At 40.1% G+C, this 15,814-nt stretch overlaps 1 protein-coding gene across 1 annotated transcript; it reads left to right on the forward strand.

Moving 5' to 3' along the window:
- The first annotated feature begins 8,054 nt into the window (after positions 1-8,054).
- Positions 8,055-11,357, forward strand: LOC114460706 (E3 ubiquitin-protein ligase TRIM47-like). The gene is made up of 3 exons (XM_028442632.1): positions 8,055-8,180; positions 8,443-8,558; positions 9,867-11,357. Exons 2-3 carry the CDS (start codon positions 8,538-8,540, stop codon positions 10,812-10,814), a joined length of 969 nt encoding a protein of 322 aa, XP_028298433.1. The 5' UTR covers positions 8,055-8,180; positions 8,443-8,537; the 3' UTR covers positions 10,815-11,357.
- Positions 11,358-15,814: the final 4,457 nt, after the last annotated feature.

Raw genomic sequence — 15,814 nt, forward strand, 5'->3', positions numbered from 1 at the left:
ATGTGTAAAGCACAAGTCTGTGGCACATACACAAGCTGAGATACACCTCATCAGTGGAATTTCACATTTTCTTCTCTTGCCTAATTCGCCACTAGAAGGCGCTGGAGGTCTGATTTTTTTTATTATGTTTTAGAGCTCATTGAGACCTTTTCAACGATGTAAAGCACAAGTTTGTGGCATCTTCTTATCAAAAGTTATTGACCATTTGGTGTCTTCCTTGTGCGGAGACCTCAAAATTTTTTTCTTGACCTTTGGTGACCTTTGGACTCTAACTCAGGAACGCAAAGTGCTATCGAGATGGGGTCAACGGCTCCTTTATCGGCTTAACGGGCCCCTTAACATATGTGAGAACCGGACCTCTCGTCGGTTCCCTTTCGGGCCCCCAGGGGTCTGAGGTGTGGGCCTTCAGAGATGAACTTGTGTAACTTCCCAGTAGATGGTGCTAGAGGTCTGATCTTTGACCACTCTTACTAATACTACCATGATATATATGTCACGAAAACCAGCTGATTAATTGTAGCCTATTGAAGTGTTTGAGGGGAACATATACATGATTGTGATTTACGTCTCAGGAAGTGTAAAGATCCAGCCTTGCTGAAAGAAATGACAGCGATGCCTTCAGTAGAGAGAGAACATCAGACCTTCACAACGTGTAAAGAGTTTGAGGAATGACTGATCATCTGATTCAGGAGACAAATGCAGTACAGAATTGCTGCAATGTGGACACAGCTCTTTTTTACCTTTTAGGGACATCTCTAGCGTGTCTCCACATCACCACTCTCATCCTGATATGAGTTCATAAAAGTGTGTGTTTGAATAAACATGTAATGTAAGTAAACACTGTGAGCCATAAAACGTTAATCTTAGTCTGATCATATTTCAGGAGGGATTTGGTGTCTCATATTGTTTGTTAGGACGTGGGGACCTCTGCTGGTCATTTAGGATTATGTTTTTCAAACACGACAGGCCTGCTCAGCAATTTCATGTTGAAATTAAAAAAACACCAAAACTTGATCTTTATGTAGCTTTTGTAAAGATTTTAATGATGTATCACTCTCTGTGATAGATCATGTGCCTGCTTTATATTCTCTCTCCCCGTATGCTTTTATTCTGACACCATCACTTCCACATGTCAGCTGAAAAAAAAAGCCAGACCACGTGACCTCGGTCACATGACTTCGTTTTTCGTTTCAGCATTCAGAACGGAAATAGGAATTATCCTCGGAAATTTGGGATTATCCAATGATACCCAGACCATAATTTTTATGTCTGTGTTAATAAGTGAGATGGGACGGTAACTTGAGGGTAACATGGGGTTTTTGTCTGGTTTAAGTAGTAATTTAATGTTTGCTGTATTCATGTGACCTCCTACATAACCTTTATTTTTAATCAGCAGGGAACCCATCTGGACCTGGTGCTTTGCCTGTTGACATGCTATCTAAAGCATTTTGTAGTTCTTGTAAGGTTAATGGTGAGTCTAAGGTGGTTTTCTGATCTATGGTGAGATGTGGTAGGTTTAAGTTATTGAGGAAGGTTTTCATATCTTCAGGGTCAGGGTTTAAGTTTGATGAGTATAGGTTTTGATAGTAATCATGAAAAACCTTATTAATGTCCTGAGGTAAGTTTAAAGTTTGACCTGAATTATCAGAAATTGCAGCTATGAAATAGTTTTCTTTGTTGTGTTTAAGCTGATTTGCTAAATATTTGCCTGATTTATTGTTGTAGTCAGTTTTTGTACCGTAATTGCTGTAAAATAAAATCCTTTTTTTAGATAAAATTATGTCCAGATTAAGTTTTGTATTTTGGAGTTTTTTCCATAAAAGTTCAGACGGGTTAGCTGCGTATTCTTCCGTAAGTTTCTTAATTTTTTCTTCGATCGTTTTTTCTGCTATCTGTTCCTGTTTTTTCTTATAAGAAGAGTATGATATAATCTTCCCTCTGATGACAGCCTTGCCGGTTTCCCAAAGTAAGGACGGTGACACTTCCAGAGAATCGTTTGTTAATAGAAAGTCCTCCCATTCTTTTCTTATCATTTTACCAAATTCACTGTCATTAAGTAATGAAGTATTAAAGCGCCACAGAGAGGATCATTTCTGATTAGGGTCACACTTCAGGGTGAGGGATATCGGGGCATGATCGCTAATAATTATAGGATGTATTTTAGAGGAAATCTTATGTGCGATGGAATTGTTTGAGAGAAAAAAGTCAATTCAGGAGAAGGATTTATGCACAGGGGAGAAGAAGGTATATTCTTTTTTAGTTGGATTGTTCAGTCTCCATACGTCTCCTATTCCAAGATCATCCATGTAATTCATTAATACTTTAGCAGATCGAGACGGTTTTGTATTTGGGCACTTACTGGATCTGTCTAATGATGTGTTGAGTGTCAGATTGAAGTCACCTCCAATGATTAATGATGAGTCTGCAGAAAGGTCCGATAGCTCCGAAAAAACTCTGTGGAAGAATTCAGGGTCGTTGTTATTGGGGGCATAGAGGTTTAGAATTGTGAAACATTTATGATAGATTACTACTTTGATTTTTTAGTTTCAATTTTATTTTGTGGATGTTTTTACCTCATCAACTAGATCATATTTTCACTTGCGTTTCTTTATTTGCTTGTTTATCTGTTAGCAAGATTATATTAAAAGTATTTGGTACATTAACCAAAGATAAACCTTAAACCATTGAAGATTACATCTGGATCAATGAACTGATTCTGAATTAGTGTTGATAAAAAAAAAAAAAAATCTCTCTTTCATCATTGTCAAAATTTCAAAAATTCGTAACGAATTTTATTTGAACGATTACTGTTGAATTTGACTCTTCAGCCCTGACCTGAAGCAAAGCCTCCCCATTTATACCCAGCAGGTAATTAGTTGTAGCTGTAGACCAATCAGCAGGAGAAGGCTGCTGGGAGGGAGGCCAAGATCTCCTTCCTGCCCTTCAAAATAAAACCCCATTGTGACAACTCTGTTATTTATTTATTTTAAATAAGTTTCCTACTGTTGGATAATAAGCAGTATAGGTTGTTTATTTCATTTTATTTTTTTCCCCAAAAGTACAAGATTAATTCATAATGTTTGCTTCCAAAAAAAAAAAAAAAAACAGGAGTATGGATCACTATTAAATCAATGAAATTCAAGAATTGTATTATCAAATGTACTTGTAGTGTTAGTAAAAAAATAAAAAATTTACTAAGACTTTGCGAGCATTAGATATTGATACATTTTACAAAACAACTTTTCAATGTGATGTTTTTGATCATTGTTCTGATTATTTACATGAGCAAAGGTATAGTGATGTCATACAAGTTATAAGAAAATATACCACTTTGTTTCACATATTTAAAAAAAAAAAAAAAAGACCAGTATTGATAGTCTGTACACTTTATTCAATTAAATTACTATTAACATAGAACAACAAAAACATGTTAAAAGTTGACCACAAAAGACTATAGGGCTCATATATGAGCTGTACACAATGACCTCACATCCTGGGGTGAAACAAAGGTCCTCTGACTGTTCAGTTAAATCAATAAGGTGAGACCCCTTGATCAGCTGTTTCAGTAACCAGTGACACCAACTGGACGTTGCTGGGAGATGGAAGTGGCATCAGCTCATCTGCCATTTGGAACACCAAGTCCAAGTTTATATCACCATTCTCCCACTGTGAGTTTTCTCCTGGGCTTGGAAATGTGGTGGATTCCTCCGATCCAGGCTGGATCAAACAATGTGTTGCCTGATAAAAACCAGTCGGAGAGAACGACTGAGAAGAATATTCAAGGTGGTACACTGGCATCTCTTCACATGCTTGAAAGACGTGGGGAGGCAGAGCTGCACTGTGATCCACACTAGTCGTGTTTTTTAGAGGGACTGAGGATGCACAGCCTTTACCACCCGCAAGAAACTTCTCATTTTTGTGTGGAAGCCGATGAGTCTTCTGGTGGGCCACAGTCTTGAGCCTGTTTTTGACTGTGTTCCTTGTCAGCTGGTGAGCAAGTTCAGGGTATCCCCTTTTGAAGTTGGGGTTGGAGAAGTGTCTACATCTCATTTTAATACCATTGCCATGAACATTCTTGAAGCGGTACAGGTTGAGCTGGAAGGATTTGAAGGTGTCTGGGAGACCACACCCTTGGGACAGGACCTCTTTCTCAAAGAGGCACTGGTTGATGATGACTTCCTCACCTCTGCTGTCCCAGAAGATAGAATCGTTGGCTGGGTCGTTCACCAGACTCCACAGTTTGGCTGGGAACATTTTTTTTATCAATGCCGTCTAGGTGAGACTGTTGAGGAGGAGGGTATGAGTTCATATTCCTTACACTGTTTCTGGAGAACATTCTGTAAAGATCATGGCTTCAGGAAAGTTGTGTAGTTTTGGAGAGTTTGTGTGTCTGTGCTGTAGAAAGACTAGAGATGAAAGAATGAAGCAGCTCAACTGAAAACTTCAAAGCAGCATCTGTAAAACTGTCAACAAATGGTTACCAAGGCGACTGATAAATGTGTTCTATGCAGTTTTAAATGTAAACAAAATTTGACATCAGTGTAGTAAAAGGAATTGTGTGTGTGTGTGTGTGTGTGTGTGTGTGTGTGTGTGTGTGTGTGTGTGTGTGTGTGTGTGTGTGTGTGTGTGTGTGTGTGTAACCCAAAATCAAATGCTGGGCTGTTATGACAATAACAATGTTTAAAGATGATGAACAAACCTGTGTTGCTCCTTGTTACTCAAGCTCCTCCCACTGCTGGTGCAAACTCCATTATTGGTTATAAGATCTTCTTCGTTCTAAGCATTTGGTGGATTAGGGGCTAGATTTCCGCTGCATTACATCAATTTTGGACTGGTGTGGGACAATTTATATGTTTGGGAGGATGCATCAATACGAAACATTTGAGTCGACATATTTTTTGCGGCAAATATGCGGGGCGATATGGCCTTTTTTAAATGTCTCAATATTTTCAAACTATGTCATGATATATGATATATATCTCAATATTTTGCCCTTGCCTTGAGATGTTGCTTTGATGTATAAAACCAGAATGGCAATATTCAATATATGTTGTTGTTTTCTCTGTGATGTAATTGGAATTTCCCCTATTATAGCAAAGTGCACCCTCGGATTTGGGTCGGTTGCGTTTGAATATGCGATCGAAGTATCGATTGATTTGGTGTTGTACTTTCCTGGTGTGTCTAAGGCATAAAGCGGAGGTGCATGTTTGGCGTAAACCACATGTATATTAGAGGTTGGATTAGGCCTTTGTAGTGGATTCCAGTCCTAGTTTCTAGTTTACGATGTCCTTGAGGTGGTTATTGACCGCGATGACTGGTTGGCTAATTAGGAATGCCATATCTCGGCTCGTAGGGTTTATTCAGCTTGCGGTTGATGGCTAGTCTGTTGGTTTTGTTGTTCTGTAGAAAACGAAACTGTAATATTAGACTCGGTCTCCCACCTGTAGTTCCTCCTGTGAGGCTTTTTGGTCATAGTAGTCATTTGCCTGCCCGTCATCATTTCAAAAGGTGGCACGCTGGTTTATTTGTTGGGCATTGCCTTGATTATCATTAGGACTAGGCGAAGTTTGACATCCCAATCCTTTTGGTTGGCAGAGACACATTTCTTTAAGATTCCTACCACCGTGTGGTTGGACCGTTCCACCTATCCAGAGGACTAGGGGTGGTAGCTAATGTGAAAGTTATCTTTGACCTCAAGGATCTGCCAGAGTTGTTTCATCGTTTCAGCGGTGAAATAAGTTCCTCTGTCAGAGCTGATGCGGGTTTGTAAGCCAAACCTTGAAAAGATGTGTTTGACTAGCAGAAATGTTGTCATCATTGCAGTATCTTTTGGTGCCGGTAGAACCTCAAACTTTTTGGGAATGCGCATGTCAGGGTGAGGAAATATTTGTTTCCTCTGGTGGACTTAGTTAAGGGTTTGACCCAATCGATTTGGAGATTGAACCAGGGAAAAGTCTTTTGTAAAGGCGCTCGGTGTATTGGGTTGGAACTGACAACAGACTAGACATCCTTTTATGGAGTCTGTTATGTCCTTTTCCATGTGTGGCCAGTGTGTTATCTGTTGCAGAGCTGTGATTGTGGCCTTGACTCCTCTGTGTCCGGCGCAGGGCACGTCATAGGCATGTGCCAATATCAGCCCTCTTTGGTTTTGCGGGACGACAAATGCATGCGTTTGTGAGTCCGCAGAAACATGGACCAAGATGCCCTTGACTATCCGTGATGAGCAATGGACAGTGAACAGATGGTCGAGGTTAAGTGTGGAGGCAAAGTCAGAGGAGAAGGGATTGTCTGGTGTATTGTCCCCCATGAGGCGAAGAAGATCGCAGGGTCTTGGCCTCGAAACGTTATCAGGACATTGTCAGTGAAAGTGGGGTTTACCGATGCAGTGACCTGCGAGGACCTTGAGGTTTCGGCACGAGAGCATGTATTAGCTTTTACTGAAACTGGGTGGGGCTCAGTGTGCTGGGGTGGGTCAAAGGACCAGGGTGTCCCTGAGTCCCTGATAGTGTCCCCTGTTTGGCGAGGGCATTAGCTTTCTTGTTGAGGTCCCGATCTAAACTGGGGACCTTTGCATGGCCCTTGACCTTTTTCCAGTACACCTAGATTTTGCGTTTTAACACTAAGTCGTCAAATGCAATGAAAAGGTCTTTGTGTTGAATGGGTTTATGTCCTGAGGTCACAAAACCATTGGCCTTCCACACAGGTAGATGGCACACAAAGCTGGGTCGCACATAATTGGAGTCAGTGCAGATGACCAAGTTTCTGAGGCCATGGTCGGCGGCATGTTGCAGGGTAATGAGGATGCTGGGTACTTCTGCAAACTGAGACATTTGTTTGCCTAATTTGAACATCATTGGTTTGCTGGGGACGTTGTTGACCCAGACTAGACCAGCCCCAGCGAGTACCTGGGGGTTTTGGTGGAAAGAGCATCCATCAACCAAAGCTGTCACCATGTCTGCACATATGTTTGGATAAAAGAAATGATGATTTGAGGGGACGTCAGACAGAGGGTCGGCTGGGATCGGAAGCAGGTGTGTGCTACAGGGTTGAGTGCTAGCTGATGCGGCCTGAGCAGAGGAGTCACTGGGGTAGATTTGGCATGCAGCCAAATCCATCCTTAACGGCGTCTTGCGGTATTGTCCATTATGGACGTCAAGGTCGAAGCCTTGCAGGGTCATCATCCAAGATGCAACCCGAGCATTTGTAACCACGCCATCTTTTGGGCGCTGGCTGTTGAAGTACACCACAATGACCTTTTGACCTCCAACATAGTTGAAGAAATGTTTCACAGCCCATACTGTAGCAAACAGAGCTTTTTGTCCTGTATTTGAGTTCGGGTTCGGTGAGGATTTTGCTTGCCTAAGCAACCACTCGTCTGTCTGTGTCATGTATCTGGTAAAGACCGACCATGAGGCAGTGTGCTGAAAAGCCCACTTCCAGATTGAATTCCTTGTTGTGGTCAGGGTAGACAGTAGAGGTAGCAGCACAGAGCCTTCGTTAGCATATCAATTAAAGCCTGCATAGCGTGTTGTTGGGGCTCACCCCAAGTGAAAGGGACATCCTTCTTTAGGAATGTGTAAAGAGGCTTTGCTAAAATGGTGTAATTGTCAATGAATTGCCTGGAGTAGTTACAGATACCAAGGAAGATTTTTAAGTCTAAGACATGCTGGGGAACCTTGAGGTTCTGAAGACCCTGGATGTGTTGTGCCTGTGGTTCTACACCCTTACTACCGACTTGGAGACTGACATAGTTCACTCTTGTGCGGTGACATTGACACTTGAACAGTGAGATTTTGGCACCGCCGCAGGTCAGTACATGATCAATTTCACTCCTGTGTTTTGCAAAATTTGTGTTTCTCAATAATATGTCATCAACATATATGAGGGTGCCATGAGAATTCAACATGGCTACTGCTTGGTTCAAAGGTGTGCAACGTCAGATTTGTTTTGATTGCAATGATACCGTTCGTAAATTATTTCATAAAATTGTCCGGGGAGCATAATCACTGTGGAGTTAGAAGTGATGAGATCATCACTGTAAATGAGCCTTTTCTGTCTTTGATCACCGACTTGCACCCAGTACTGCACTATATAGAGCACTAAGAGGATCGCTTCTGGTCTGTGCATCTAAACTGACTGTTGTGGATTCCGATTCTGGAATGACTCTGTTCCGCCCATCTGTAAGTTACACTGTTTCAAAGTAACTTATGTGTGCGTGCCTGTCTGTCTGTGTGTGTGTATATGTGTGTTAGCGGCAAATAATATATACATCGGAAACTATAATGGAATGTCTCACTGCATGTAAAGCTACATATTATTATTAGTTTTATTACGTATTATGGCAGGCCCATATTTCACTGGCCTCAAATCAACAGGAACAAGTATTTATTCATTTTAATGTGACACATTTAACATGTGATCATTATTTTGTTTTATCCCAAGATATAAATTGTCAATTGAGGAAAAGCTGGAATTGAGCTGCTGAAAGGAAGTGACGGATTGCTGCTCTGCTGCTTTTAACATTGAAGGGCTTAATTATGGGACGTCCAATGTCAAAGGTAAGTGACGGTTTTCTAGCTGTTTTTAGCATAAAGCTCACTTTGTTAACATTTAAAACAGGGATTCACATCAAACAACATGTTATATATAATTGTATACAATTGTTTCTGTGCTGTCGCTGTTGAATATTTTTGTAATCCAGTATTCTACTGAAAATTCCACAGATTAACATATTTTTTTAGTTAAAGTGAAATTATAATTATACATTAGAAACTAACATATTTGACTTAGGAATGAATGAACCATTTGTTTCCTTTTTTAGATAATCAACACTTTTGCTTTTTAGCAAACGGCAATTGCATCTCAGAAAATGTGACGAGTTAATATAAAAATGAATAAAATACAAACAAAATAACAACTTTCTACTTCTGCCAAGTCCAAACATCTTCTCAGATATCTACAACTACATAGATATCTTTATTTGAGGAACAGTGAAAATAACGAACTAAAGTTTAGACTTGGTAACGTGACAATTTCCATATCTTGAACTTTCATTCTACCGAGTCCAAATGAGGTTTGAGATAAATGTAATGTTCATTTTGAAAAAAAAAAAAACAGGATTGAAGTGCAAATATATCTAACCAGTTTTCGGGTTAGAGATTAAATGTGTAAACAGTTTGTCATTGGTTTACCAATGTGGTTAGTGGTTTACCACCCACCACTAAAAGTCATGTGATGTGTGATATCATCTAAGAAAGGTCTCTACTGCTCATGGGGAACGTTTTTTTTTTTTTAATTATAAATGAGCTGTGAATGGATTAAAAAAAATAACCAATCAATTGCAAATCTGACTAAATAATCACAATTAATCACAACTTGTAAATTTCAATCGCAAGTTGCACAGAAATTACGTGTATTTATAAGTTACATTTGAAGCAGAATGCGTAATTTCATTTGTTTTCCCAAATAAAATCACTGTAAAATGTAGTGTGTGGTCCATGCAGACTTTAAAGGTTTGTGCTATGTTAAACTTCAGTCTGTTATTACACAATATATTGGCTATTTTAAAGAAAACAAAATTGTACATTAAAATAAAGTACGCAAAAAATCTAACCTATAATTTTGAAAAATTCCAGTGTCAATATAAAAGAACCTTAGAACTAATTTGAACCTTAAACATTCGAACTATTGCACTTTTACATTCAGCTGCTGAGGCACAGCCGACTGTCCACATTACTACAGGATGACTGAATCAATGCTAAATACTAGAGGTGATCTCAGTGAGATGGACTCAGAAACATTAGTAAAGGAACGTTCCACAACAATGAGAGTGTCCTGTTAATGTGCTGCTTGTCTCTGTCCCTCAGTTTGTGGACATGTCTGCTGCCTGCAGTGGGACGTCTGAACATCACTTCCTGTGCTCCATCTGTCTGGAGGTGCTCACTGATCCAGTCACCACATCATGTGGACACAACTTCTGCAAAACATGCATCAGCACATACTGGGACACCAGTACCACCAGAAGGTGTCCCGTGTGTAATCAGGTGTTCGGCACTAAACCTCAGCTGAAGGTCAATATTATGATGCGTGAGATGGTTTCTCATTTCAGACGTGAATCTGAGCAGAAAGCAGCAGCACCAGGAGAAGTTCCCTGTGACGTCTGCACTGGAACCAAAGTAAAGGCCCTGAAGTCCTGCCTGGACTGTATGGTCTCCTACTGTGAGACTCACCTGAAGCCTCATCTGACAGCATCAGGCCTGAGAAGACATCAGCTGGTGGAGCCTGTGGAGAACCTGGAATCCATGATGTGTCCAAAGCACAGCAAACCTCTGGAGCTGTTCTGTCAGAGCGATCAGACATGTGTCTGCTTGATGTGTTCTGTTTTGGAGCACAGGAGTCACCAGTTAGTCCCTCTGGGAGAAGATCTGTTTGAAGACAAGAAAGTTTATCTTCAGCAGATGATCCAAAAGGGACGAGAGAAGCTGGAGGTGATCAGAGAGTCAGTGAGATTCAGGAAGGAAGCAGCAGACAGAGGGAAAGCTGAAGGTGTGGAGATGTTCACTGCTCTGATGGAGCTTGTTCAGAGAGGCCTGAAGGAGCTGATGAAGACAATGGAGGAGCAACAGGAAGCAGAAGAGAGAGAGGCTGAAGGTTTGATCAAAGAGCTGGAGGAGGAAATCTCTGAGCTGATGAAGAGAAGCTCTGAGGTTGAGCAGCTCTCCCACTCTGAAGACCACCTCCTCCAACACTTCTGCTCCCTGAAAGCTCCTCCAGCCACCAAGGACTGGACAGAGGTCATGGTCCATCCATCATAATATGAAGGAACTGTGCTGAGAGCTGTAACTCAGCTGGAGGACACACTCAGTGACGAGATGATGAAGATGAAGATGTAAGAGATGAAGAGGCTGCAGCAGTTTGCAGTAGATGTGACTCTTTATCCTCTTACAGCTCATCCTTACCTCGTCCTGTCTGATGATGGAAAACAAGTTTACTGCAGTGATGCGAAGAAGAAACTTCCACACAACAAAGAGAGATTTTATCCTTGTGCCAGTGTTTTAGGGAAACAGAATTTCAGTTCAGGTAGATTTTACTTTGAGGTTCAGGTTAAAGGAAAAACTAAATGGGATTTAGGAGTGGTTAAAGAATCCATCAACAGGAAGGGATATATTACTCTGACTCCTAAGAATGGTTTATGGACTGTGATCCTCAGAGATGGAAATGTGCGGGCACCATGTGGAGATCATCCAGTCATTCTTCATCTGAAGTGTGTTCCTGAGAAGGTGGGTGTGTTTGTAGACTATGAGGAGGGTGTGGTCTCCTTTTATGATGTAGATGCTGCAGCTCTGATCTACTCCTTCACTCACTGCTGCTTCACTCATAAACTACACCCATACTTTAGTCCTGGTTTAAACCATGGTGGCAAAAACTCAGCACCTCTGATCATCTGTCCTGTCAATCAAAGTGAATGATCAGTGTCATGATGAAGTCTCACCAACAATAGATTCAATGTTCTATTCTATATTTTATGGGAAGCCAATGCAGAGAGGCTAATACAGGAGTAATGTGATCTCTTCTCCTAGTTTTAGTCAGTACACGTGCTGCAGCATTTTGAACCAGCTGAAGTGTCTTAAGCGACTTGCTCGGGCAGCCTGCTAAAAGAGAATTACAATAATCCAGTCTAGAGGTAACAAAAGCATGGACTAGCTTTTTGGCGTCGCCCTGAGACAGGATAGATCTGATTTTAGCAATGTTACGGAGATGAAAGAAGGCAGTTCTTGAAGTTTGTTTTATGTGAGAGTTGAAGGATAAATCCTGATCAAATAGAACCCCAAGGTTTCTAACAGTTGTGCTTCGTGCCAGAGTAATGCCATCTAGGGCAGTTCGGCTAGCATAGGTTTCTCTAAGGTGTCGTGGGCCCAGTACAATGACCTCAGTCTTGTCTGAGTTAAGAAGAAGAAAATTTTGGTCCATCCAGGCCCTAATGTCCTTTTCTCATAACATTACCAAGGGGGATCATATAGATACAGAAGAGGATTGGACCTAGCACAGAGCCCTGAGGAACCCCGTAGCTTACTTTAGTGTACACAGAAGACCTATTATTCACGTGTACAAACTGGTACCTATCAGATAGGTAGGACTTAAACCAGTTTAGGGCAGTCTGTGTGATTCCAAGTAATTTCTCTAATCTCTCTAGTAGAATATAGTGATCAATAGTGTCAAAAGCTGCACTAAGATCTAATAAGACCAGCACTGAGAGTCGTCCTTCATCTGAAGCCCAGAGTAGATCATTAGTTACTTTAACTAAAGCAGTCTCTGTGCTGTGTTGAGCTCTAAAACCTGACTGGAAGTCCTCGAACAGGCTGTTGTTTTGAAGGAAGTCACAGAGCTGAGCCGCCACAACTTTCTCAAGAATCTTTGAAATAAAAGGAAGATTAGATATAGGCCTGTAGTTTGCTAAAGTGCTGGAATCAAGAGTAGGTTTTTTGAGAAGGGGTTTGATTACAGCTACTTTAAAGGACTGTGGCACAGAGCCTATTGATAGGGATATATTTATTGTCTCCAACAAAGATGGGCAGACTAGGGGAACAACTTCTTTAAACAGCTTAGTTGGGATCGGATCTGAAAGGCAGGTCGATGGTTTGGAGGATGAAATAATAGAGTTAAGTTCCTGAAGCCCTATATGTGTGAAACAGTTTAGGTTAGGCCTATTTACATTTAATGGTACAGCAGGCTCAGGTGAAGGCAGGGAGTGGCTAATTTTATCTCTAATCTTATGAATTTTATCGTTAAAAAATGTCATAAAGTCCTCACAGCTGAGGGCTAGAGGAATCATGGGGTCAATAGAGCTCTGACTTTGTGTTAGCCTGGCTACAGTGCTGAAAAGGTACCTCGGATTATTTTTATTTTCTTCAATTAGTGAGGAGTAGTATGTAGATCGAGTATGTCGTAAGGCTGTCATGTATTTACTATGGCTTTCTTGCCAGAGTATTCGTGACTCCTCTGTTTTATTGGAGCGCCACATTCTTGTTTGAGTGTGTGAGTTTCAGAGCTAAACCACGGAGCTTTCCTCTGACGTTTAATAGTTTTTTCCCTCAATAGGGCAATTGAGTCCAAGGTGGATTTTAGTAGACTAGCAGAGCTATCGACAAGCAGATCCAGTTGAGAGGGGTTATAAATATAACTAGACAATTTCCGCGGAAATCGTGGGAGGGGCTCGTGGGCGGTTGCCGGTTCGAAAGGTTCAAAAATGGCCAAACAGTTATAGTTTTAAGTTTTAGGTGTTTAGCATTGCCTTAGCATTAGCATTAACATTGTGCTAGCATTAGCATTATGCTAGCATTAGCATTGCGCTAACATTAGCATTGCGCTAGCATTAACATTGCGCTAGCATTAACATTGCACTAGCATTAGCTTTGCACTAGCATTAGCATTGCGCTAGCATTAGCATTGCGCTAGCATTAACATTGTGTTAGCATTAGCATTGCGCTGATATTGCGTTAGCATTAGCATTGCGCTAGCATTAGCATTGCGCTGGCATTGTGCTAGCATTAGCATTGCACTAGCATTAGCACTGTGCTGGCATTAGCATTGCGCTAGCATTAGAATTGTGCTAGCTTTAGCATTGTCCTAACATTAGCATTAACCTAGCATTAGCAATAACCTAGCATTAACAATAGCCTAGCATTAGCAATAGCCTTGTATTACCATTACCCTAGCATTAGCATTACACTACCATTAACATTAGCCCAGTAAACAGTAAAACCATTAAACCCAGTATAACCAGTACCACCAGTTAGAAGTCCAGTTTATACAGTAGTATGTGTACAAACCCCAGTATGAAGGGAAAAAGCAGTGTAACCAGTGAGATGTCCAGTTTAGACAGCAGTATGTGTATAAATCCCACTTTGAAGGGGAAAACCAGTTAAACCAGTTAGAAGTCCAGTTCACACAGTAGTGTGTTTAAAAATCTCAGTATGAGCTGAAAGTGAACAAACAGCTGAACATGTCAAAGTTTGAATGGTGGAAATCCGTTGGAAAATGGCTGAGCTGTGAAAGAACTAAGTTCTGAGTCTGAATGAGAACCTGCAAACTCCACACTAAAGGAAAATTGGTGATGAAGAGGATGAGTGATGAAGATTTGACTGGTTGAAATCAGTTGAAACCACTCAGAGAACCTGTAAACTACTCAGAGAGAAAATGTTGATTATTTAATGTTTTTTTTTAATCCCTATTTTTAAACATTTCAGAGTTTGAATGGTGGAAATTGGTTGAGAAATGAGAACCTGCAAACTAACCTAGAGTGTACAGCGCAGTACATCTATAGAGGGATGATGTGCTTACACAAATACAATGGTGTTTTCATAATCATATTGTCATATTATTGCATTTTATATTGTAGCTACTCGTATGCTCATTGTATTATTAATATTGTATTTACCTTCTTGGATTATTAACGTATTCCAAATTCGAAATATATTGTTATTGCTATGTTGTTAGTAAGGAACAATACATACCACTGCATTTATTTGAATTGGCAAGAAACGATGTGACAAGTCATTGTTGCCAGATTGGGCTGTTTTTCTGTGAATAAATTTGAGGGGTTTTTGTGTGTGTTTAGATATGAAAACAGAATGCATTTCTGGCAACACTGCTGGTTGCACTAATCCTACATTTTCCATGAACACCATGTTGTGACGTGTCATGCAACAATTGGCTTAAAGTGAAGCTGGCTATGGATGTTTGAGATAAGTGGGTGTTCACGGCTTTCTGAAGAAAACCATGAATATGATCACATAACCACCGATGAAAGTATGGATTACTTTATTTAAAATATATAGTTTAAATGAATTTCCAAAACATTTATTACAAATTCAGTTCATTTGTGGAAAAAAAATTAATTGCAGGAATGTTTTTATCAGCAAATGCATTAAACATAATTTAAAGTACTATGAGATTTGGCAAAAGGAGAATGAAAAGACAAGCAATTCTGCATTGCATATAATATCAAGTTAAAAAAAAGACTGTTAACACAATCATATATAAGTGAGTGTTATAATTATGTAGCCCAAAGTTGCAATCATAAGGAGAGTTATTATGTATTGCTGACAAACACTTTCCTATTTCTAGTGCTTCAATCCCTCACAACCTCCATCACTTACCAGCTGACATCAGACCAGTCCTCCAGATTAGCTGCTCTGGTCCTGAGTTTAACTGACTCTGGTTTTAAAGCATCCTTGTTGTGCTGCTTGTTCTCCTTCACTGAGTTCTAATCACTGCTGGTCCCATGGAAAATTCATAATCTATTGAAATGGTCCACCCTCTGTAACAAGCACTTCTATATTGTAGCTCTACCACCACCTCCTGGCTGTTTATAGATACTGCACTTACAATATTTTTAACTGATAAAATGAACAGCTTTGCTAAAATTATTGATTCCCAATCTATAATTGCTTCACATACCAAAAAACCTGCTAGATGCTGACGCAGCATTTGATTCTAAGCTCATTTATAATAATAGGTCCCACTTGTCATTACAAGGTCATTTATTGACAGCAACAAACAAAAACTCCTTTAAAGGAAATAAAACCACCAAGTCATATCAACACATGAATGAAAAATACTCCTGCAGTAATGACAAGAGAAAAAACAAAGCACAGAATGGAGTAATATGCATATAAACATTTTTTTAATTCAAAAAACAGAAAAAAAAAAAAAAAAAAAGGTATTTAAAGTACATGAAAAAAATTAACATGATTTAACTTGAAAATTTTATTACCACCAATCCCTAAAGATATATTGATACATAAAGGGAGGC

This window comes from Gouania willdenowi, unplaced genomic scaffold, assembly GCF_900634775.1.
Source record: "Gouania willdenowi unplaced genomic scaffold, fGouWil2.1 scaffold_62_arrow_ctg1, whole genome shotgun sequence".
NCBI lineage: Eukaryota > Metazoa > Chordata > Actinopteri > Blenniiformes > Gobiesocidae > Gouania > Gouania willdenowi.